The sequence below is a fragment of the Sarcophilus harrisii genome, chromosome 6, assembly GCF_902635505.1.
Source record: "Sarcophilus harrisii chromosome 6, mSarHar1.11, whole genome shotgun sequence".
Classification (NCBI taxonomy): domain Eukaryota; kingdom Metazoa; phylum Chordata; class Mammalia; order Dasyuromorphia; family Dasyuridae; genus Sarcophilus; species Sarcophilus harrisii.
This window is the reverse complement of record NC_045431.1, coordinates 244,312,543-244,333,891: the sequence shown is the minus strand read 5'-3', so window position 1 is coordinate 244,333,891 and position 21,349 is coordinate 244,312,543. Positions and strand designations below refer to the sequence as shown.

The window sequence follows — 21,349 nt, the reverse complement described above, 5'->3', positions numbered from 1 at the left end:
CTCCACTCTAAAAGCTCTTCCTTGTGTGCCTCTATTGTGTTAGAAAATTTTCCCCATTCTACCACTCTTTCCCTTTCTCCCAGTGCATCCCTCTTTCTCACCCCTTCATTTTTTTTGAAGAGTATTGTAACATAATTGGTTCATATTTAGGTACTCTGTTTATATAGACTCCTTCTAACTGTTCTAATAATGATAAGGTTCTTAGGAGTTACATATATCATCTTCCCACATAGGAATATAAATAGTTTAACTTTATTGAGACCCTTATGATTACTCTTTTAAGTTTACTATTTTATGCCTTTAAGTCTTGTGTTTGAATGTCAGATTTTCTGTTCAGTTCAGTTCTTTTCATCAGGAGTGCTTGAAAATCCTCTATCATATTTATATCTAATTTTTCTCCCAAAAAATTACTTTCAGCTTTGCTGTCATCCTAGCTTCTTTGCCTTCTGAAATATCATTTTCCAAACCCTTCACTCCTTTAACGTGGAAACTGTTAAAACTTGTAATATAGCCTGACTGTGACTCCATGATATTTAAATTCTTTCTGGCTGCCTCCAATAGGTCCTCCCTGACCTCAAAGCTCTGGAATTTGGCTATGATATTCTTGGGGATTTTCATTTTGGAATTTTTTTCTGGAAGTGATCAGTGGATTCTTCCAATTTCTATTTTCCCTTATGGAACTAAGATGTCAGAATAGTTTTCCTTGATAATTTCTTGAAATAAGATGTCTTAGGTTCCTTTTTTTTTTTTTTTTTTATCATGGCTTCCAAGTAATCCAATAATTCTTAAATGATCTCTCCTAGATCCATTTTCCAGGTCAGTTGTCTTTTCAATGAGATATCTCACATTTTCTTGTATTTTTCTCATTTTTTGTCTTTATTTTATTGTTTCTTGATGTCTTGTGGAGTCAGTAGATTTCACTTGGCCAAATCTGATTTTTAAGGAATTTTTTCCTTCAGTAAGATTTTATACTTCTTTTCACATTTGGCCAATTCTACTTTTTTTTATTATAATAACTTTTTATTGACAGAACCCCTGCCAGGGTAATTTTTTATAACATTATCCCTTGCACTCACTTCTGTTCCAATTTTTCCCTCCCACCCTTCATCCCCTCCCCTAGATGGCAAGCAGTCCTATATATGTTTAAGAGGTTACAGCATATCTTAGATACAATGTATGTGTGCAGAACCGAACAGTTCTCTTGTTGCACAGGGAGAATTGGATTCAGAAATAACACGGGAAGAAAAACAAAAATGCAAACAGTTTGCATTCATTTCCCAGTGTTCTTTCTTTGGGTGTAGCTGCTTCTGTCCATCATTGATCAATTGAAACTGAATTAGGTCTCTTTGTCTAAGAAATCCGCTTCCATCAGATTACATCTTCATGCAGTATCCTTGTTGACGTATATAATGATCTCCTGGTTCTGCTCGTTTCATTTAGCATCAGTTCATGTAAGTCTCTCCAAGCCTCTCTGTACTCATCCTGCTGGTCATTTCTTACAGAACAATAATATTCTATAACATTCACATACCACAATTTACCCAACCATTCTCCAATTGATGGGCATCCATTCATTTTCCAATTTCTGGCCACAAACATTTTGGCACATGCAGGTCTCTTTCCCTTCTTTAGTCTCTCCTTGGGGTATAAACCCAGTAGTAACACTGCTGGATCAAAGGGTATGCACAGTTTGATAACTTTTGGGGCATAGTTCCAGATTGCTCTCCAGAATGGTTGGATTCGTTCACAACTCCATCACCAATGCATCAGTGTCCCAGTTTTCCTGCATCCCCTCCAACAATCATTATTTTTTCCTCTCATCTTAGCCAATCTGACAGGTGTGTAGTGGTAACTCAGAGTTGTCTTAATTTGCATTTCTCTGATTAATAGTGATTTGGAACACTTTCATATGAGTGGTAATAGTTTCAATTTCATTCATCTGAAAATTGTCTGTTCATATCCTTTCACCATTTATCAGTTAGAGAATAGCTTGGTTTCTAATAAATTAGAGTCAGTTCTCTATATATTTTGGAAATGAGGCCTTTATCAAAACTTTTAACTGTGAAGATGTTTTCCCAGTTTGTTGTTTCCCTTCTAATCTTGTTTGCATTAGTTTTGTTTGTACAAAAGCTTTTCAATTTGATGTAATCAAAATTTTCTGTTTTGTGATCAATAATGGTCTCTAGTTCATCTTTGGTCACAAATTTCTTCCTCCTTCACAGGTCTGAGAGATAAACTATCCTATGTTCCTCGAATTTATTTGTAATCTCGTTCTTTATGCTTAAATCATTGACCCATTTTGATCTTATCTTGGTATACAGTGTTAAGTGTGTGTCCATGCCTAATTTCTGCCATACTAGTTTCCAGTTATCCCAGCAGTTTTTGTCAAATAATGAATTCTTATCCCAAAAGTGAGGATCTTTGGGTTTGTCAAACACTAGATTGCTATAGTTGACTATTCTGTCTTGTGAACCTAACCTGTTCCACTGATCAACTAATCTATTTCTTAGCCAATACCAAATGGTTTTGGTGACGGTTGCTTTATAATATAGTTTTAGATCAGGTACAGCTAGGCCACCTTCATTTGCCAATTCTACTTTTTTAAGGAGTTCTTTTCTTCAGTGAATTTCACTCTGACCTCTTTCTTTAAATCTTCCAGAAATTCTTGTTGGGTTTGGGTCCAATGAGTATTTTTCTTTGAGATTTGGTTTATAGCTGTTTTCATATGATTGTCTTCTTCATGGTTTGTATCTTGGGCTGAGAAAATGTCTCGCCCTCAACTCTTGTTGGCTCTACGACTCCAAAATGTGAGCTCAGTGTTATTTTAAGGTTTTTGGAGGATAATGTAAGAATGCATCTGGATTGCTGCCTGTGCTCTGCCATCTTGGCGCTATCCAGTCATTACATTAGCTTTTGGCCTGACATATAAGATGTTTTTGAGGGCTGGAGGTAAAGGGGGAGGGAATTCCACTTCCCAGCCTTACGGAACTGGCTCAGGGTTAGTCTAAGCTTACCAGCCTTTTAGACAATAGGAAAGATCTTGGGGACCACAAAGCACAACGTCCTCATTTTATAGAGAAGGAAAACAAGACCCAGAAAATGCTATATCCAGGATCAGCCACTTAGTAAATGGCAGAGGATTCAGAATCCAGGTCTTGTGACATCCCGCCCAGGGACTGATTTGGGTTTGATCCAGACTGATTTTTAAAAAATTTCCTCCAGGCATTTTCTTGCTGCTCAGGATTTTCTTGGGTGGTCAGAGGTGGCAGGGAAGAGGGAGGTAGCTTTCAGTTTCCTCATCTGTCCCCCTCTCTCTTGTGAGGATCAAATGAGGTCATGGATATAAAGCATTCTATTTGGGAGGTCTGTTCAGGAGCAGTTTGCATCCTCAAAGGGAGCAGCCACTTCCAGGAGAGCAGAGAACCATCTCTGGCCCAGGGGCACCCAGTAAGCCAGCCCTTAGTGATGCTGGATGTTTTAAGCTGCCTTCAGGTAGTAAGGAAAAGGATTTCCTGCCCACATTTTAAACATTTCCTCATTCAACATCCAGCCAGCATTTATGAAGCGCCTGCTGTATGCTGCTGGAATACCAAAAGGGGCAAAAATCAGGCCCTGCCCACAAGGAGCTCCCGCAGTAACTGGAAGAACAATGTGCAGACTTTATGTACAAATTTATTTATGTATAAATAAGCTATATACACAATCAATTGGAGTGAAAAGGAGGGAGGCACTGGAATTAGGAGGAATTGGGGAAGACTTCCTGTAGAAGGTGGGACTTAAGGAAGCTGGGAGCTAGAGCTGAGGCGGGGGCGAGCGCTCCAGGCAGAAGGGAGCTAAGGGAGCCTCTTGAGCAGAGCAGAGACATAACATGGGCTTGTGGCGTCTCCCTGGACTCCATTGCTGACTGATGTGCCGGGCAGCCCTCGTGCTCTCTCCCCAGAACCTGTCAGCACAAATATCTCAATCAAGTAGGGAACTTATGCCAGGTTAATATCCTGGCCCAGTGGGGGCCAACCAATGAAAACCCTTCTTTGCTCGAGCAAGCATTCTGTGCTTGGGAAAGGGCCTCGGCACAAGCTGAGATTTTGGCAAATCTGCCATCTGTCCGGATATCTACCTCAGGAAGCGAACAAGCCAGCTGTGGGCTTGTCAATGATCTTCAGATTAATTGGGCAAGAAGGAGTGCCTCCCACCAAAGCCGGGGCCCTGGACTTGTTCCGACAACGGCAGCCTCCCTCGGGAACGTTCGGATCCCACGTGAGATAGATAAATGGAGAGCAGGTGCAAGCGTCTAATCGTACCGGCCACAGTCATCCATCACTTTTGATCCAGCCATTCCAGCTTATTTCGGTTCTGACAAGAAAATCTGGGCTGGGGAACTGGGACAGAATTGATGGTTTATGGCCAGGCTGGTACTGGAAGGTTCGGGTTAGGATTCTGCCCCAGATACCACTTTAATTATCCACTTTAATGTCTCTGGGCCTCTGTTTCCTGCTAAAAGGATCTGAGCGGACAATCTTTAGATCTCTTCTCACTGCTCTAGGACTTTTCATGGATTTAGAACTGGAAAAGGCCTTGCCAATTATTTGGTCTATAAAATATTCCAGCTGGAGAAGGGACTGCCTCATCCAATCGCCTTTTACAGAAGAAACCGGTCACAGAGTTCACCTTTTTTCTTTTAATTGAGAGACTTCCCTTTCCACTTAAAAGAGGAGAAAAAAGTACTTTTTAAAAAAAATCAATATCTTTTTCTTTATATTAGTGATTTCTAGAAATATCTCTTCCCTGTTGCCCATCTTTCTCCTCCCCAGATTAAACCTTCCCAGATTAAACCCTTCAAAGAAAAACATTGAAACAAAAAAAAGGTGATACAGTAACCGAATCTGACAGTGTATCCAGCATTCTGCCACCTCTCTCAAGACTGGAGAGAGATATTTCATTATTCAATACAGGTTTCTTGTGGCTCTTTGACTTCCTTATCTTTTAAGGGATTTTTTTTACGAACATATTACATAAAAGAGAATCTGGATTCTCTTTTTCTTTATGCATCAGGTCATCCCTACCCATAGTTCCCGGCTGTCTTTGCCATCGTGTCTTTTAAATTTTTTTTAATTTTTTTTTGTGGAGGCAATTGGGATCAAGTGACTTGCCCAGGACCACACAGCTAGGAAGTATTGCCATTGTGTTTTGATTTTTTTTTCTGGTGCCAATGCTTGGGGTGGGTGGGCTGTTTTCCCTGAGCTCCAGGCTCCGGCCAGCATCAGGTCCCAACCCTGAGCCATCGGCCTCATCCCTGCCCTTTCCCTTTCCAGGGAGCTTCGGCCAACTGGTGGAATCATCGGCACTTTCAGCACCACGCCAAGCCCAACACCTTTCAGAAGGACCCCGACGTGAACATGCTCCACGTCTTTGTCCTGGGCGAGTGGCAGCCGGTGGAGGTAAGAAGAGGAGGAGGGAGGGAGCTCCTCTGAGCGGTCGGGTGCGATAAGAAAGTGGCACAAAAATGGGGCTCTGGGAAAGGCCCAGCATGACTTCAGCTAGGGCCATGCTCCCTCCCTTTGCTGTCTCTGGACTTGGGAATCTGAAAGGCTTGGATTCAAAGCTCACTCAGTTTCCTCATCCGTAAATGAGTGGAGTTGGGCTAGATAATCGCTTGGGTGCTTCCCTACTTTAAATCCATGATACAGTTGTCTGAGGTACTTTTGACCCCAGGTCTTCCCAGCTCTCAGGTTTAAGGTTCTGTCTGCTATCTGCAGAAGCGTTTATCAGTTCCTAGGGAAGCCTAGATCTCATTTGGAATCTTAGCCCTGGAAGGGACCACAGAGCTCACCCTGAATCACCCGTACCTGAACACAGATCTTCTCCAGCATGGGGAGAAGCGGTCATCCTCCTGTGCTTGAAGGCCTCCGTGGAGGGAGAGATCTACCCCATTGTCAGGCAGTCCCTTTACTCTGGGACGGCTCTTATGATCGGGAGATGTTTCCCAGTATCTAGGCCTGAACTTGGCCCTTGTTCCTGATGGACTCGCCATCTGATGGGAGAGAGACAACCAATAGCCATGCATATGTGGAAGGATAAATGGGAACCGATCTGGGCAGGAAGGCTCTGGCTCTGAGGCTGGCGAGAAGGGCTTCTGCTAGAAAGTGGGATTTTAGCTGGGATCTGAAGGAAGCCAGGAGGCTCAGAAGGAGGAGTGCTCAAGCAGGGGCACTGCCTGGCATTGGGAGATGGAGTCTTGAAGGAGGCACAGATGAGTAGGGAAGAGGGAGAAAGGGGTTGAGGTATAAGAAGCCTGGAAAAGGTATGACTCCCTTTGCCACAAAAGCCCATTGGAAAAGGAACAGTGGGTTCTGAGCAGGAGGGAGTTCCTGGCTCTACCTCGGGGGCTGGGAAGGACAGTTGGATTCCCTTTTGCCATAGAAGCCCAGTGGAAAAAGCGCAGTGGGTTCCGAACAGGAGGGAGCTCCTGGCTCTGCCTCGGGGGCCAGGAGGAACAGTTACGATTCCCTCTGTCACAAAAGCCCACATCTTTCCAAATGGCGGCTGCCTTCTGGCCAGACCTGCTAGACCAGAACCTCTCGTCCAATCTCAAAGTCTGGTCTTGCCCTCCCCTGGGGAAACCTTCTGCAGGCTTAATTGGGGCTTATCCGTGTAGATGTGTAGATAGGAGGCCTGCCCTGTGTAAGGGCCTGGAATTCTCGCTGAGGCCTGGGGTGTCTCGCCTTTAACAAATGGGCCTCCAATCTAAACAATCTGTGGGCCCCAGCATGCCTAGGATGCTCGTGACCGTGGGAAGGCACTTTGTGCTCCAGACCTCGGTTTCCTAATATATAGGAATGAGAAGGTTGTTGTAACAACCCTCTGAGGGGCTTTCCAAGATCTGATGGCTTGGGTGAATGTCACTAATTTCCCCGGGCCTGTTTTCCCCTGCATAAGATGGAAGATTGTCCTACATGGCTCCTGAGGTCTTGTTTTTTTGTATTTTTTGAATGTGAGGAACAAAGCAAAACCAAGAAAGAATTGCAAATACAACGATCTCTCTGTGTCTCTGTCTCTGTCTCTGATCTTTGTCTCTCTGAGTCTCTCCATCTCTCCTCTTTCTCTTTATCTCTGTCTTTTTGTCTCTGTCTCCTTTCTGTTCCTCTTTCTCTTTCTCTCTCCTTCCCTTCTTTCCCCTCCCCCCTCCATCCTGCTCTCCTTTTCTCCATCTGTCTCTCTTTACATCTGTCTTCCCTCTGGTTCTCAGAGTCTCTTTATCTCTCTCAGTCTCTTTCTTTTTGTCTCTTTATTTCTCATCTCTTTCTTCATCTGTCTCTCTGTCTCCTCTTTTTCTCCCTCTGCTCTTTCCCCCACAAAGAACTTTAAGTTTTAAGTTAGCAGTCCTGGGATTGAATCGCCTCATATTTTCTCTAATGAGTAGACAAGTCACTTGACTTCTCCGGTCTCGGTAAGTTGAGGGGGCCGGACTCGGTGACCCCCTAGCTCTGGGTTGAGATGGAATCCAATCTGGGTCCGAGCAAGATGGAGTCAGGCAGGCCCTAGGACACCTTGTCTGGAACAGGCTTATCTTGAATGCCAGGGGTTTGAATTAAAATCAGGTTGCCATTAGCAACAGGATTACTCCTGGCTTTGTGGGCTCGGACTATTTCATGGAAATCCTCTTTCCAGAAACAAAAGGCATCCTGTTTCATTTCTGGGCTGGGAGGGGTCTCTGAGCATGAAGTCCGGCCTCAGGGGTCGGGCCCACTGTAGTGTGGTGTTCATTTACTCATCAATCCGGTAAACCTTTGTTAAAACACCTGCTGTGGGTTCAGTTCCCAGGGGCCAGAGCTGGGGATTTGAGGACATGACCCTTTTTTTTTTTTTTTTTTTTTGGGGGGGGTCTGTCTCGGCAGAGGGATTATGGTCCCCCAAGGGAGGAGCAAAGTAAAGATTAGGGTTTAAGAGAGACCCTCGAGTCATCGATGGAGATCTAGGAGAAACATTAGAAGCCACTGAGTTTCCCAGTCAGTTTACAGAGCCCCAGGTGGGATTAAGTTCTTCCCAGGGTCGCCCAGCTTGTAAGTCTGTGAGGCAGGATTCACCCCAAGGTTTAGGACTGGAGAAATTGGACAACACTGGAGTTTGGACTAACAAAACTGGGTGGCAAAGGATGCTGGATCTCCTCCTCCTGGAAGGGGCCTCTGACATCATGGCATCTGACCCCTCTTTTTCACAGAAGGGGAAACTGAAGCTCCACAGGTAAAGGATTTGTCCAGGTGATAGCTTAAGGTTAGTCTATTCAATAGGATCCTATTGTTTTGACAGCGTAGTCAGTGAGAGGTCCTGGAGTACGGGCCAAGAAGGAGAATTGGAGGTTCCCTGTGTGACTTTGGATGACTGGTCTTGATTTCCTTTTCTTTAAAACTAGTATTGGACTAAATGGCCTTTCAAGCTCCAGATCTGAACGCTGTTCCTACTCTCCCTGGGAGGAGAAAACCTGTTAAATACTCTGAAATCCCACTGACTGTTGGAATTTAGGACCAGTGTGCTAACATGGAAGCCGTGAATAGCCAGCCTTGGTCCACGGGGGCAACGAGGCTTTACGAGGGGACGATGATGCTTTATGAGGGGACGATGATGCTTTATGAGGGGGCGGTGGCAGTAACCCTAGATCGGGAGCTGGCGGCCCGAGACTTAAATCCAATCCTAGCCCTTCTTAACTGTGTGAGCTTGGCCAAATCCCTTTCCCTCTCTGGGTCCCAGATTTCCTCTCTGAAAAAGGAGAGGGTTGACTTCTGAGATTTTCTGACGTATTGTGATTAGGCCCATGCCTAAAGAATGCTAAAGCTTGGGATGTTGAAAGGCAGATGGGAGGAGGGGAGGAGTGGGAATAGGGATTTGCTCCAAGGCCGTTGGAGACATCTGCATGGCTGGTTCCCATGGCCCGAACTGGAGTGGAGGCAGCCCAGGGGGGAAGGGGCAGCTGGGAGGAAAGCGTGGAGGTGGAGGACGGTCAGGACTTAGAAGCTCGATGAGGAAGGTCACCAGATCAGGGATGCAGAGCCTGGAGCCTTGAGAAGGCCCCTGGGGTTCTTTCTGCTATCAGAAATGATGGTGGATCTGCCCTTGTGTTTGTGTGGGTTATATTTCTAGATATTGACCACATTAGAAATCAAAGCTAAATCTGAATTTGTAGACCCTTGGAAAGGGTTTCGAGACCCCGGCATTCTCTGGTCTACACTTTGAGACTCAATGGTCTAGACCACCCTCTACTGTCCATTTTAGAGATGAGACACAGACTGAGAGTCAGTGACTTAGCCCACTTCCAGCCCGAGGCCCTCTCCATGGTGCTGGCTTGCCCTCTCTGCTTAGTAACCTCATCTCTAGAGGTGCATCCTGCCCCCTTCTTGCGCCAGATGCCATCCTCCTCACCGGGACCTGAAGCATGCCGCCAGTCAGTTAAGAACCTAGTGGTTCTAAGTGATGTCGCCCCCCCCCCCCCAAGTGTCCAGTTCCAGGCGGCTGAGATGGGAAGACTTTCCCCCCAATTCTTCATTTCCCCTGGGAAGAGAAAGATCTCTTATCTCTCCGGAGAAGATTAAGCTGATTGAATAGATGTGTCATTATACAAATGGAGAAAAACAGTTGGGGGAAGTGTCCGGGCCTTTCCAGATAGGCGTTCTCAGGCCCTAGCCCCTGGGTACTCTGCTCAGACAGCCAAGGGAGAGCCTGCCTCAACTTACCTTTCTTTCTTAAAGGTAATGCACCCTTCAGGGCATCCCTCGAGTTCCGCTCTCCATGCATCTGGGGACCCTTTTCCCTATAATCCTTCCTATCAAGTTGTATCAAAAGGCATAGGATGACAAAAATTCGCGCTGAGAGGGCTCTTCCTTGCCTCATTTTACAGAGAAGGAACCGAGAAATGGGCTCAGATCCATGTAGCAACCACCTGCCTCAGACTCCAATTAGCTGTTACTTTAGGCAAGTCATTTTTCTGCACCTCAGTTAAGTACATCTCTAAAATGGGTATAATGCTAATGGTGGCTGAGATGTGGACTGGTAGGCTCAGTGGGAATCAAAAGAGATAAATAAATAACATTTGGAAAGTGGTTTGTCCACATCAGTTACAGTTGCTCTTATTGTGTCAGGCTTGGGGTATGGAGATAACCCCTGTCCTCAGTGAGCAGGACTGATGGGAAGACTGAGTGAGATTCAGAAAAATTAAGGGGCCCAGGATAGGAAAAGGCAGAGCTGGGCTTCCATCCAGCAGGCGAGTGGTCGTTATTTATTAAGCATCTCAAATGCCCTAGGCAGGGAGGGACAGAGTTGGGGAAGGTGGATCCACAGATAGGATGGAGAGTCCATGCAGGGCATCATGGGAAGGGACTTACCAGTGTCACCCAGCTAACACTGGACTATGGGGAGAGATCAGGCTTGTTCTGCCCCAGGAGTGGCTTAGGGTGGGAATTGTCCTTAGTCTTGGGCCAGAAGCTTTAATGTTCCAGCTCAGTCATGGAACTGCCAGGTTGGGCTTTAAAACCTTATAAAGCATTAGTGTTGTCTTTTCCCCTCACTTTGCATCAGTTCAGAGAAGTTTCCTCTTGCTTCTCTGAAGTCTTCATATTTGTCATTGTTTGTTCAGCTGTATTCAATCCCATTCAAGCTAATCAGGGCACATTTATTAAGCATTTACTGTATGCCAAGCACTGTGCTAACCATTGGAATATAAATGAAAGGCAAAAGACAATCCCTGCCCTAAAGGAGCTCCCACTGGTGGTGAAACGGCCACGCAAACGGCTCTGGCCTAGAAGAGATCTTTTTTCTGAGTCTTTTTTTAATGAGGCAATTGGGGGTAACTGACTTGCCCAGGGTTGCATGGCCAGGAAGTGTTAAGTGTCTGAGACCAGGGCCTTCTGACTTCAGGGCGGGTGCTCTACTCACTGCGCCCATAGCTGCTGCTGCTGAGCTGAGTCTTGAAGGGAACCAGGAAGGGGAGGCAAACAAGGGAGGACATTCCAGATAAGGAGGACAAGCAGTTCAAAGACATTTGAGTTCGGAGCTGGACTCTTAGATTGGAGGGATTTTGGCCAAGTCCGAGCTTTGGGGCCATCCTGTACGATGATGGGTCTTGCCCGCCATGGTCCTTGTTCCCCAGGCCTGGGCGGTCCATCCAGTGTTCCTGTCCAGAGTGCAGCGTCCCCAGAGGATCTGGCTGGCCGCTGGCCCGCCATGCTGTTTGGGCTGCCAGGACTTATAACCACAGACTGGGCTCGGCCCCACCAGTGCTTACTCAGCCCAGAGCTGAACGAGTCCCCGGGAGGTTTGCCAAGGCCGCTGTCCTCAACTACCCTTTGGCCCTTGGCAGCGAGGCTGACCCTCCTCCTCTTGTGCCATTCGGTCCCACAGCCCTGAGGCTCACGGCCTTTTCCACCTGCACGCTTTGCTCTGCCTCGCTGTCCAGGTACAGAAGCCGGCCAGAGCAGTTCTGGCCCTGAACGCGTCCCGCCGGGGCCGACCCTGGGCCTTGACACAACGCGGGTCTTGGCTGAGCGGGACAGGAAACAGCGTCCACTTGAGTGGGTTTGCCCCATGGATGTCCCTGCCCGAGGGTCCCTCCCCCGCCAGGGGTGTAGTACGGCAGGTGGGCAGCTAGCCAGCGCAGTCCAGCTGGCTTCCTGCCATCGTCGCCAGAGTTCAGTTGGGCTTCAGAGCCAGGCCACACTGGCTTTTCATCCGGCGCTGTTCTGCTAATGCAAATACAGGGGTGTCGGGCCTGGCACATAGCGAGGGCTTGATAAAGGTGGCTTTATGCCGCATCGGGTGCTCCCGCGTGAGCTCAGGGAGAAGTTCTGGTCCTGGCCTTCTGCAATTGATTGTTTATTTCAATGGAGAACTTTACATTTATCTTCCTCAAATGTCCTTTGGGGAAGTTTGGCCCCTCCTGGCCTGTCGAGATCCCCTGGGATGTGATACTTACCACTCCTGCCCGGGTTGATGTTGGATACAACGATAAACCCCCTAGACTCTTCCCCCTCCACCCCACCCCCCCCACCCCCTCCCACCCCCCCCACTGGTTCTGGCTCTCGCCTGGCCAGGGTCAGGAGTCCAGACAATTCTGAACAATTTCCCTTCTCTCCTCCAGTATGGCAAGAAGAAGCTGAAATACCTGCCTTACAACCACCAGCATCAGTACTTCTTTCTGAGTAAGTACAGTGGCGGGCCCCGGGCCGCCCACCCTAATCCTGCCCCAGGCCCCAGACCCTGGGCACCCTCCGCTGAGGAGCAGAAGCTCCTCCCCCATTTGTGACCAGGGGACACCTCATTTCAAGCGAAGAGAAAAGCCAAGAGTTCATAGAATATGAGAGCTGGGAGTAGTAGCAGTAAGAACAATCATAGCCCCCATCTAATCACTACTTTATATTCCTGCAACAGTTATGAGAAGCATAATAATAAGCAATCCCATCTAACAATAAGAATGATATATTAGTAATTAGTACATATCATGTTATATTTTAGGCTTAATAATTAATAACTAGAGACCTCATCTTACAGTAGTAGTGTAAGAGTAATAACAATCATAGATTCCATCTACTAATTATTTTATATAGTAACAGTTGTGATTAACATGGTAATAGGTGAGCCCATCTAACAATAGCATGTTAACAATTAGTACTTATCACACTGTTGTAGTCTAGAATTATAATTACCAATAACTGGAGAATTCATCTAACAGTAGTTCTCCAGTAAGAGTAATAACAATCATAGATTCCACTAATTATTTTATATCATTGTAACAATTGTGATTAATATACTAATCGGGGAACGCATCTAACAGTACGAGTATGTTAATTAGCGCATATCGTATTGTTATATTCTAGAATTATAATTAATATTAACTGGAGAACTCATCTTACAGTAGTAGTGTAAGAGTAATAACAATCATAGATTTCATCAATTTTATATTATCGTAACGATTATGATTACGTAATGATAGGAGAACACTTCTAACAATAAGAATGATGTTAATAGTACATCTCATATTGTTATATTTTAGGATTATAATTAATAATAACTGGAGATTACCTAATAGTAGAAAAGTAATAACCATAAATTTCATCATCATACCAACTGTGATTAACATAATATTAACAGTTCCTATCTAACAATAAGAATGATATATTAATTAGTATATTGTATCATAATAATAGGTGGGAATATTATCTAATAGTCATAACAATCATAAATTCCTTCTAATTCTATATTTTCCTAATGGTTGTAATTAATAATAGGATCTCCCATCCAATAATATCGATACACTAATGATATATTACATTGTTATAATAATTAGCATTTATTTAATTACTGGCAATCTCATCTAATAAAAATATTAGGCATCATCTAATAATAGAATGATCATATTATATATAAAACACATTTCATTTATAGAATATGACATGTACTATATTATATATTATGTCATTTATATTATAGTGATTTCATTAAGATTATAATGTCAGTCATTGGGGATGCCAAATAATAATAGATTAATTATAATAACTATTCATTAACACTGTGTTAATAACAGTAGTAGACACTCCACATAGCAATCTATTAAAGGGAGATTGCATGTAATAATACAGAATAGATATACACTGAATCATTAGTATGATTGATAGGATAACATTGACATTAATCATGGGAGATTCCGTCCAGTTATGAGGATGACATATCTAGGATCTATAAACTACAACTCACTGTCCCCTCACTGGAGCATTGGGAAGTAAGGGCTGTCACTATCCCCATTTTACAGATGGGGAAACCGAGGCAGGCAGCTAGTAAATGGTCTAAAGCTGGAACGGAACTCGGCCCTTTCCGACTCCAGTTCAGCCCCACCTCTGCCTCCTTTCCCCTATTTTCTCTCTGAGAGAAATCTTTATTCCCATTTTTAAAATGAAGTAGAGATGCTTTAAATAAACAGAAAATGAAAGTGTTTGGGCTTCACTCAGAGGCAAATGAAGTACAGAGCTGGGTCCCAACCGGGTTTTGGGGTCTCGCTCGGCTTCTCGGCTCGTCACCCTGTGAAATGGTGCATTTTATGGACGGGGAAGCCGAGTCTCACGGAGAGTGACCTGCCAGTGTCCTGGAGCTCATGGGCGGCCGAGCCTGGGTCCCCCGGCCCCACGTCCCATGCCCTGCCCGCCTGCTCCTGCCGCAGATAAGGAAACTGAGCCCCGGAGAGCGGGAGCCCCACGTCCTCGGCCACGCGGAGGTTTGGGGCCGAGCCAGAGCCAGCCCGGGGCCGAGCCTTCCGGCACGTGCTTGGCCCTCTTCACTAAATGACTCCCCAGATTTCCTCAACACGATACCGTCATGGCCGTGGTCGAGGGAGTCGGCCCCAGTGCCCTCCCTGTGCCCATGCAGAAGGGGCTTGGGGCGGGAAGGTCACGGAGGGGTCGGGCCCCCACCCCCCGCCCTTCTCAGTGTCTGCCCTTTCTTCTCCTCCCACAGTTGGGCCCCCGCTGCTCATCCCCTTGTACTTCCAGTTCCAGATCATCATGACCATGATTGTGCGCAGAGATTGGGTGGTGAGTCCATGTCCGCGGGCACCGGGGCTGGGGGTTCACTTGGTGTCGGACCTTCGGGAAGGGGGCGTTCCCACCCGCCGGGGAGCCTGGCACCGCAGGCAGTGTGTGCGCCCGACGGAGGCCCGTGGTCTCCCCCGTATGGAGCGGTGGCCACCGGCGGGGCGTAGGGCTGGAGGGGGAAGCCTGGCGGTCGTCTGGTCTGAGCCCCTGTTCGGGAAGCGGATCCCAGGCAATACCAGCAAAGAGATAGCCTGAGTGGCTATAAAAACAATAAACAAGCAATAAAAACAGACAATGGTCCCGCTTACACCTCCAAACATTTTGCACACTTTTGTGCACAGTATAAGATTTTACACATCACGGCATACCTTTTAATCCTCCAGGACAGGCAATAATAGAGAGGAGAAACAGAGACATTAAGATCCAAAAACAAAAGAAAGGGGGAGCCAGGGGTAACCCTAGAGAACCTCTAAATTTAGTTCTCTATACCATTAATTTTTAAATTTTTGATAAAGATGCACTGGCTCCAGCAGACAGGCCCTGCCCATATTCACACGGGTTGTTAAGAGCCAAGGCAAAATTCAAACTCTTAAATTCAAGCTCTTGCCTCTAATTCTCTGATTCTGGGATTGTTATAAATCCCTGGGGAATTCCGGGGAATCCTCTGCAGGGACCAGCATCGAGTAGAACAGGGGAGAAGACCAGCCGAGGAGAACTGGGTGTGAATCCTCCTGCAGCCCTGTTCTCTGTATGACTGGGCCAGCCCCTTCTCTTCACTTTAACAGGGGGTCCTAGAAGGTCCCAGCGCTGCGTCTGACGTCAGCAGTGGCTTCGCATCGCCCCTCAGATGCAACCTGAAGAAACTGACTTAATGCAGCCTCAGTTTCTTCATCTGTAAAGTGGGCTCATGGTGGCTACACTGCTCCCCCACAGGGTTGTTTAGCCTCTCCAATGGGATAACTTCTTAGTGCTTTCTGTAGGGCCTGGAAAGTGTGTCCACACACGCAAGTGCTCACACACACTCACACACTTACGCTCTCACACACACTCACACTTACGCTCTCACACACACTCACTCACACTCACACGCACACACTCACACACACACACACGCACAACATTGACCCGTGGGAGACTCGCTAACCGTTTGCCCCTCTCCTAGGACCTGGCCTGGGCCATCAGTTACTACACCCGCTTCTTCTTCACCTACATCCCTTTCTATGGAATCCTGGGATCCCTCTGTTTCCTCAACTTCATCAGGTAGCCACCTTCCCCTGAGCCCGGGGAGAAGTGGGTCCCCCTCCCTTTGCTCGGTGAAAACTGCCTCGGACCCAGCCCCTCGGCCGATGGCGGGGAGCTCGGGCCAGGGGAAGGGGAACACGGGGACTGAAGTCCCGAGCCCCGAGCTGCTCCTCCCGCCCAGGTGCCCGCCGCCGGCTCCTAGCCGTGCCAACGTCGGGCATCGAGCCACGTAGGGGAGCGCCCGCTGGTCACCTCGGGGACCCCGGCTTCCATCGCTCTCCTGGCCGACCCCAGCGAGCAACGGAGGACTCCCCTCTCTGCCCCTCCCTTCCCTGACCCCCTTCAAAGCCCAAGGGGACCCTGGGCGTGTTCAGAGTCGATTGTGTCCCCTGGCCAGATTCCTGGAAAGCCACTGGTTCGTGTGGGTCACGCAGATGAATCACATCCCCATGGACATCGATCGGGAGAAGTACCAGGACTGGTTCAGTAGCCAGGTGAGGCGGGGGTGGGGGCAGGGGGCAGAGGGGGGGGGGGGGGGGGGGGGGGGGGGGGGGGGGGGGGGGGGGGGGGGGGGGGGGGGGGGGGGGGGGGGGGGGGGGGGGGGGGGGGGGGGTGCACCCCACTGGGAAGGTTCTTCCAGAGAGGGGGGAGTTCCCCACCCGGGGCGCCATTGGGGGGCCCCTTCCAGCTGTGACGTGGGGGGCTCTGGCGCCGGGGACGTCCGGGGAAGCGGGCTCCTGCCTCCCCCTGAGCTCCCCTCTCCCCGCAGCTCTCGGCCACTTGCAACGTGGAGCAGTCTTTCTTCAATGACTGGTTCAGTGGCCACCTCAACTTCCAGATCGAGCACCAGTGAGTGGGGTGTGGGCCGAGTGGGGTAGGGGAGGGGAGGGGGGGGGCCGGGGGGAAGGAGGGGGGGAGCAGCCAGAGGCCTGAGAGCCTGGGTCTCTGACTCATAGGGGATGAATAAAAGCCACTTGCCTTATGCCTCCCACGCGCACGCGCCTGCTGTGCCCACATGTGCCCGGAGGCTCCCTGCCTGTGCCGGGACACGCCCGGGCCTCCCGTGTCGTCCCTAGCCCCTACCCTCTCCGGCTGCGGTGCTGGACGGGTCACTCCCCTGTCCCGCGTCCCGGCCCCTCTCTGAGACGATCCCCAGCGGACCTGCTCCCCACCAGCCAGGAGCCCCATCCGGCTTCCAATAGCCCTCCCATAGGCTGGCAGATTTCCTCAATGGTCCTCTCTGACCCTCAGTTTCTTCCCCCAGGGGAAAGGGGCCCGCAGGGTTTCCCCTGCTCACATCTCTCTCCCTTCCCCAGTCTCTTCCCCACCATGCCGCGCCACAATTACTACAAGGTCGCCCCGCTGGTCAAGTCTCTGTGTGCAAAGCACGGCATCCTGTACCAAGAGAAGCCCCTCATGAGAGCCCTCTTGGACATTGTGGGGTAAGCCGGGGGCTCGGCCGTGGCAGGCCCTGTGGTGCTCGGGGGGGCGAGTGGCACGCAGCCACCCGGGGGGGGGGGGGGGGTCCTCGGCCCGGGCCAGAACTCGGGCTCCAAAGGGGAAAGGAGCATGTTCTGTCTTCTTATGGAAGGCCTGGATTCGAATCCTGGCTCTTCATTAGAGAATCAAGGACCCCCCCCCATCTTACAGATGGGAAAACTGAGGCAAGGTGAAGGGACTTTGGAATCCCTTCATGCACAGGAAGCATGTGGCGGCTCAGGACCAGAAGGACCCGGCTCCACACCCCCCCACCTGATTGGCTGACGCCCGCAGGAGCCGAGTTCTAATCCTCATCCTGCAACCTATAGCCTTGTGTAACTTGGAACAAATGCCTGTTCCTCTCTCTGGGCCTCAGTTTCCCCATCTTCCCCATGAGAACTTTGAACTAGATGCTTCTGAGATTGCTGAGAGCCTCCTCTTGCTCTCCACAGGTCCTTGAAGAAGTCGGGAGACCTCTGGCTGGATGCTTACCTCCACAAATGAAGCCCCCGCCCCCACCTCAGGGACTGTGGGAAGGGAGGCAGGGATTGAGCAGCACCTTTGGTTCAAGCAACTTGAGCTCCTCCAGGAGGGCCCAGGGCCATTTCAGGGAACCCTTCAGACTCCCCTCTCTGTGTCTCTGTCTCTGTCTCTTTCTCTGTCTCTCTTTGTCTTTGTCTTTGTCTCTGTCTCTGTCTCTGTCTCTGTCTTTGTCTCTTTCTCTGTCTCTCTTTGTCTCTGTCTCTTTCTCTGTCTCTGTCTTTCTCTGTCTGTCTTTGTCTTTGTCTCTGTCTCTCTCCAGGGCACAGCCCCTCTCCTTTCCTGGCATCTGCCAGTGGCCAATCAGGCTTCTTTTCTTGGGTGGGAAACGGGGCGGACTCTTTTGCTTATGGGAGTCTCTGGGCTCCAAACGGAGATGCTGGGTCTCATTCCAAGCTGGCTTCCACTTCTGGCCCCACGTGAGCAGTTGCCCTGCCTCGACTTCCCCGAGAGAAAGAAAGGGGTACTGTGTTCCCTCCTGCCGCGGCCCCCCTTCCCCTGTGCAGCCCCCTCCCCTCTGCCCCTGCTGGGGACTCAGTCGGTGCCGGTCTGGCCCCAGGGCCTCGGCCCTTCCTGTTCCGCATCCCCCTCTGGGAATCACCGACCCCCAGCCCCCTGCCCGTCGATTTGTCCTGAAACGTGGCCCCAAGCCCCTGGGGATCGCTCGGAGGAATGGCCGGGTGCGCTCCGGAGACCCGGGATCAATCTCGGCTCTTGCCGTACATCCAAGGGACTCTGAGAAGGGCTCTTGGCCTTCGCGGTCTTCTGTCAGATGAGGAGCGCAGTAGGGCTCCCCAGGTTCTCTACAAGTCTGAAAGCCCTTGGATACACGGCCAGCTCTGCCCGGTTTCGGATCCGAAGCACCCAGGGCCCCCTTCCTCCCCAGCGTCGCTGGCTGCCTGCTCCCCCAGGGCCTTCCACCAGACCAGGAGCTGTCCAGCACCCAGAGAATGCCCAGAACCAAATGGGCAACCGAGGCAGCTGTTCGGGCCACACCACTGCCTTCTTGGGACTCGGAAGGTTTTCCCGCCTTCCTTTCCCGGGTCCCCGTTCAGAAGTCGGCCAGCCCCGCACCCTCTAATGTGCCCCTCCCCAGCACGGCGTCAGTCCCCGCGGGCCCAGCTGCAGATTTAGCTAGACAGGGGAGGGCCCCCTGTGGGTTTACCGAGAGCCCAAGCTCTCCTCCTTTTGCAGAAGTGGAAACTGAGACTCACAGAGGCTTGCCCGAGATCCCACAGGTATCGAGGAGTACGGCGGGGCTTCCCACTCGAGTGGTCTGGCCCTGAACCTGAACCCATTGCTACTTCCACTAGACCGAGCTGCCTTCTCTCTGGAGGAACAACCCGTAGCCTCTCGGGCACACATCATGATGGCCTTAAGAAAATTCAAGTCCTCCTCTTGATCCAGATGCTGTGAGAGGCTACCTTGGAGGGGGGAGGAGTTCAGAGCACAGACACACCCTCTGCTCCCGTAATGGGAGGCAGTGCTTGGGTCACCCCTTCGGCCACCCGTCAGTCACCCTTTGTTGGACTTCTTCCCCCCTTCTGGCCTCTATAAAGTGAAGGGGTTGGAGTTCTGGCCTCCGGATGCAGGATCTCCTCCCTTTGAGCACCAGAATGATCTTGTCTCCTCCCTCTGGCCCTGGAGTTTCCATCCCTCCTGGTCCAGCTGAGGAGCTCCCGCCCCTCTTGGTCCTGTTTTGCTTAGGGTTAAGAGGGGCAGCTCCGAGCACCTGCCATCTTGAGTCACTCTTGGATGGATCTCAGAGGGAAGATGACGTTTTGGGGCTGAGAATGGAGGCCTTCCAGCCTTGGACCCCTCCAGGAGTTGTTGCCTGCCCAGGGGCCCTTGGGCTGGAGGGAGTTCCAGGTGAAGTTTCCGGAGATAAGGGAGATGAGACCGGAGGGATTCTCGGTCCCCTCCCCCCCCCTCCCCCCTCTCTGCTTTGGAAATGCTTGATTTCCTTGCTCCCCTTAGAACAAAATGTGTAAGACTCACCAACTTAGGGCCCTTAACTCCTTAGTTATCTGGACTGACGACTGTTCAAGTTCAGCACAAGAGCTAGATTTAGACTGGTCGTGACCTCGTGACCCGCCATTGCCAAGGTGTGGGATGGTGGTTAGGAGTATTCGCTGTTGGTAGCATCCCTTTAATAGTCTTCACTAGATTAGAGCGTTTCTGTCTTCAAGGGACAGGCTTGGGTCTCCTCCTCTGGTGCTTCCCTCTTCTTCTTCCTCCCGTTTCCCCTTCCAAGCCCCCTCCCCGTATCCCTGGAACTGCTGGAGGGTGCAGGGTGCAGGCTGGTTGGATAGAGATGGTCAGCAGGGGCCCTTGCACAAGGAGGGACCTCGAGGACTTGGAGGTTTTCAGGATGAAAGAAGGGATGTAGGGAAGTGATTGGGCCGGAGAAAGTGAGAGAAGGCATTGGTGCTGAGGAGTAGGACTCTGGGAAGGTGAGGGATGAGAAGGCGAGCTCCTGGAGGGACTGCCCCGGAAGCCGTGACTCCAACCTCCCACCATCCCATGGGAAGAAGGAAAGCGATATTTTTTTTTTAGCCGACTTGTAGCCTGGATCCTTAAGGGAACCTTTCCCAACCCTCCTTCCCCCATCCTCAAGCTGCATCCCCCCCCACCCCCCCCCAATGAAGGCAGAATTCTTAGGGAACAAGGACTTGATTTGACTTTGCTCCCCTCCCCCACTGTTTTGGGAATGAATGAAAGGCCCATTTTGTTGCCTGTGTTCTTGGTACTCAATAAAAATTGACCTTTTGTGCTAAGCTGGTTTGTAACCTCTGGGAACGGGCCCCACCCTTGGAGTCTGGGCCAGGGGAGCTCCAGGGCTGTGTGAGGCCGGGGGACGTGATGCCCGGCCTGTGGTGGGACATGGGTGGGGTAGGGCTGGGCTTCCCTGCATGGGAGGTCACTTGTGATGAGCTGGGGAAGGGCTCCGGGCCCAGCCTCAAAAATGTTCTGTCTTGTCCCTGGGGCATTACTTAGGTTGGAAAGCAGGGAGAGGGCCGGGCTTTCGGTTCAGCCCGTGTGGCTGTGGACAAGTCACTTTCTGGCCAGTTTTTGTTTCACTGTAAAATGAGGTGAGGGTCCCAGGCCCTGCCTCCTTCCACGTCCCAGTGGTTTCCCCACTGCCGGCTCTGGTCACTGCTCCCGCCAAGCCCCTGTACACGGGGCTCCTTCTTGGTCTCCTGTGTGGCCTGCAGTCTCTCTCAGCAGTTGACTGCCTGGGCGGGACTCCGCCTTGGGTTGAGCCCGTGGGGACCCTCTGAGGGGGAGACCTCCAGAACCTGGGCTCTGGACTGTGCTAATCCCCCACGGGTACAAGCTTCAAGGCCCCAGAGATCTCTGTGGGGGTCTGGGGCCCACGCTCGGTGCCGGGCTGTGAGGTTCAAGGCCGGCCTCCAGACAATCGCCGCTCTCCAGCCACCAACGGCCTGGGCAGGACCGAGGCCCTGGAAGTGGCATCGCCCTTTTGGGCCAGATGGACGACCTCTGTGGCCTCCATCTCT

At 50.1% G+C, this 21,349-nt stretch overlaps 1 protein-coding gene across 1 annotated transcript in view; it reads left to right on the top strand.

Moving 5' to 3' along the window:
• FADS2 (fatty acid desaturase 2) overlaps positions 1–20,605 on the top strand; it is a 38,744-nt gene extending 18,139 nt beyond the window's left edge. Inside the window, exons 5-12 of the mRNA XM_031942019.1 lie at positions 5,313–5,438; positions 12,125–12,185; positions 14,491–14,567; positions 15,730–15,827; positions 16,207–16,303; positions 16,579–16,658; positions 17,126–17,251; positions 17,741–20,605. Coding sequence (XP_031797879.1) covers positions 5,313–5,438; positions 12,125–12,185; positions 14,491–14,567; positions 15,730–15,827; positions 16,207–16,303; positions 16,579–16,658; positions 17,126–17,251; positions 17,741–17,792 — 717 coding nt within the window. The 3' untranslated portion in view covers positions 17,793–20,605. The remainder of the gene's footprint in view (positions 1–5,312; positions 5,439–12,124; positions 12,186–14,490; positions 14,568–15,729; positions 15,828–16,206; positions 16,304–16,578; positions 16,659–17,125; positions 17,252–17,740) is intronic.
• Positions 20,606–21,349: the final 744 nt, after the last annotated feature.